We start from the raw sequence: 2,650 nt of genomic DNA on the forward strand, positions 1-2,650 counted from the left end.
TTAGCTTTCATTATCATTAATCTATTGATCATTTTTGTGATTATTTCTTGTAAAATGTTACTACAACCCAATGTATTACATTTACTTGTTCTCGTCCAAGCGACAACTCAAAACCTATAAAAATTGAATTTGCAACATTAAAGACAAAAGCAGCATATCCTCACATTTAATTAAGAAGCTGGAGTCGTACTGGGAAATACCACGCAATATCAAAATATCTACGAAATAAGAACTTTTATTCATAATATATTCATACTTGTACACAAGTAAAATAAAATGCATATCTATGGTTCCATTGCAATCTCCATAAACACATTGACAGCATTCTTTTGGTAAATGCCGCCCATAAACCCTTTCTTTCATGAAAATAGAACTAAAATGGGGAGGAGGTAAAACATTTGCTTTTATGAACATAAAAAACATAACATTACCCAACAAATGCATCACTTTGAATAAATAACGGGGGGAGATCGTTTATCTTCGTTAAACCGACCCAACATTCTTTTTGTGCGCTCTGTCTCTGATTTCCTGTATTCGTTTTCTTGTTTTTGTCTTTTTTTTTTCATCTTCCGGTGGTCTGTTTTCGCAAAAGCTTTTGAGAGGAAAAAAGGGAGGAGACTCCATAGTGTAGCTTTGACACAGTACAGTTAAGTACATAGAGAACAAACAATTTTGGGCACCAATTCATTATATACATTAGATCTGTAGTGTTCTGTAAAGGCATCCATTTTGTTAAATGTACTTTAATGTCTTCATTATCATCGTTTGTCCTCGCCCACGTTGGGTTAACGCGACTCCTTGCTTTTCAGTCACTGTCTGTTGTCGATGTCACTGCATCTTCTGTTATCATTGTCATGAGCATCAACAATCTTGAGTTCTGTGTTCAGAGTGATGTTAGGAGTCCTAAGACATGGCTAGAGATATCCAGATCATGGGAATGAAGAGAAAGCGCAGCACTTGAAAAGTAGAACCCCGGGATTTGATACAGTGGGCGTCTGATTTGGGCTTTTTGGAACACTTCTTTTTCTTTTTGTTTGACGCTGTAGATGACTCCAGATCGTCTATAACGTCAGGGTTTAGATTTTCCAAAGACTTGTCCAGGGTGTTGGACAAGGTTCCCAGTGGTCCGTCATTCTGCTTATTCTGGGTCTCATTTTTCGTTCGTTCCGGCTCTTTATATTTAGTCTTAGACATGTTCTCCTTTTCCTTAAGGGGGTTGTTGGTGATTTGGCGGCTTTTGCCAGACAGGATGGAGGACTTGTCGTTATCTCCAAGGCAACACCTGGGAATGGTCTCTCCGAGAGGATTTTCGGTGGAAGAGAATTTCCCACTCTGCCCCTTGGAGCTGAAGAGATTGGTCTGAATTTGAGGCGTTTCCACACACCCCTCCAAGTCTTCACTTTTCAGTCGTTTCAAGTCCTTTCCTGCCAGGAACTCAGGAACATTGCACTCCAACTCAGAGCTCGAACCTTTGAAACGTTTGAACCAGTCCCACAAGGTTCTCGCCCGGCAGTCACAGATCCACTGGTTGCCGTTTAAACGCAAATACTGGAGAGACACCAGCGCGTCCATGGTCTCTCCCGTCAAGACGGTGAGATTGTTGAAGAACAAGAACAGGGATTTGAGCTTACCAAAATCACTAAAAGCCCTAGGTTGAACATATATAACCCGGTTCTGGTGTATCAGCAGCCGATCCAGATTGATTAAGCCTCGAAACATGTTGTCTGTTATTATCTTGATCTTGTTATTGTGCAGATAGAGATAAGTGAGGTTGGCCAGATCTAGAAAGGTGTCGTCATGCAGGGTGAGAATGTTATTGTCCTGCAGGTAAAGGTACTGTAGGGAGAACATTCCTCTGAAAACCACAACAGGGAGCTCTGACAGACCACACCTGTGCAGGTGGAGGGTGTGCAGCTTAGTTAAGCCCCGGAAGGCTGTAGGGCTGATGGTGCGGAGGTTGGTGTTGTCACCAATGTCCAGTTCCTCCAGCCTTTCCAAGCCGTAAAAGGCTCCAGCCTCGATGTAGCTGATGTTGTTGGAGTAGAGCCAGAGAACTGTAAGATTGTGGCAAGAGCTGAAGCTGGTGGACCTCACTACCGTCAGCTTGTTGCTCTGGAGGAATATCCGCTGGCTCCGCACGGGGATCTCGGTAGGGATGGAAAACAGTCCTTGTTGTTGGCAGGCCACAGTGGGCCTGGGCTCACTGTAGCACACACACTTGGCAGGGCAGCTGACAGTTTGAGGCACGAGGTTCAGCCACATCACCAGAAACAGGAGTCGACCCCCTACGGAGACAAAGAAACACACATCAGTGGGTTGGAAAATAAAGTGCATGAATATAAAAAATCACAGTGCTATTACAGTGCAAACATCTGTGGAAATAGATGAATTAAGGTCAGGATGCAATATGCATGAACCCCTTTAAACAACACAGTACATTCTAATCAGACTACACAATTTGAGAATCATTCTGAGATAGAGCATGATGGATGTTTTTGCAATTTGTTTTATATTCAAATCACTGAAAATGTATTTTTGAAAACATTAAGGATGTGTAAGCAGTATCCAATATGCACCGTGTAGGCCAATGACACTGAACACACCATTAAATCCCCATCACCGACAAAATCCCAAACATTTTATGTTACGT

At 42.4% G+C, this 2,650-nt stretch overlaps 1 protein-coding gene across 1 annotated transcript; it reads right to left on the reverse strand.

Moving 5' to 3' along the window:
* Positions 1 to 903: 903 nt before the first annotated feature.
* On the reverse strand, positions 904 to 2,334 carry rtn4r (reticulon 4 receptor). The gene has a single exon (XM_076105016.1). It carries the CDS (start codon positions 2,332 to 2,334, stop codon positions 904 to 906), a length of 1,431 nt encoding a protein of 476 aa, XP_075961131.1.
* Between the last annotated feature and the right edge of the window lie 316 nt (positions 2,335 to 2,650).

The sequence above is a fragment of the Anarhichas minor genome, unplaced genomic scaffold (assembly GCF_050575085.1).
Source record: "Anarhichas minor isolate MPS153535 unplaced genomic scaffold, ASM5057508v1 ptg000030l, whole genome shotgun sequence".
Classification (NCBI taxonomy): domain Eukaryota; kingdom Metazoa; phylum Chordata; class Actinopteri; order Perciformes; family Anarhichadidae; genus Anarhichas; species Anarhichas minor.

Coding starts and splice junctions, on each gene's coding strand:
- rtn4r (XM_076105016.1), bottom strand. CDS start 2,334: ATGCACTTTATTTTCCAACCCACTGATGTGTGTTTCTTTGTCTCCGTA.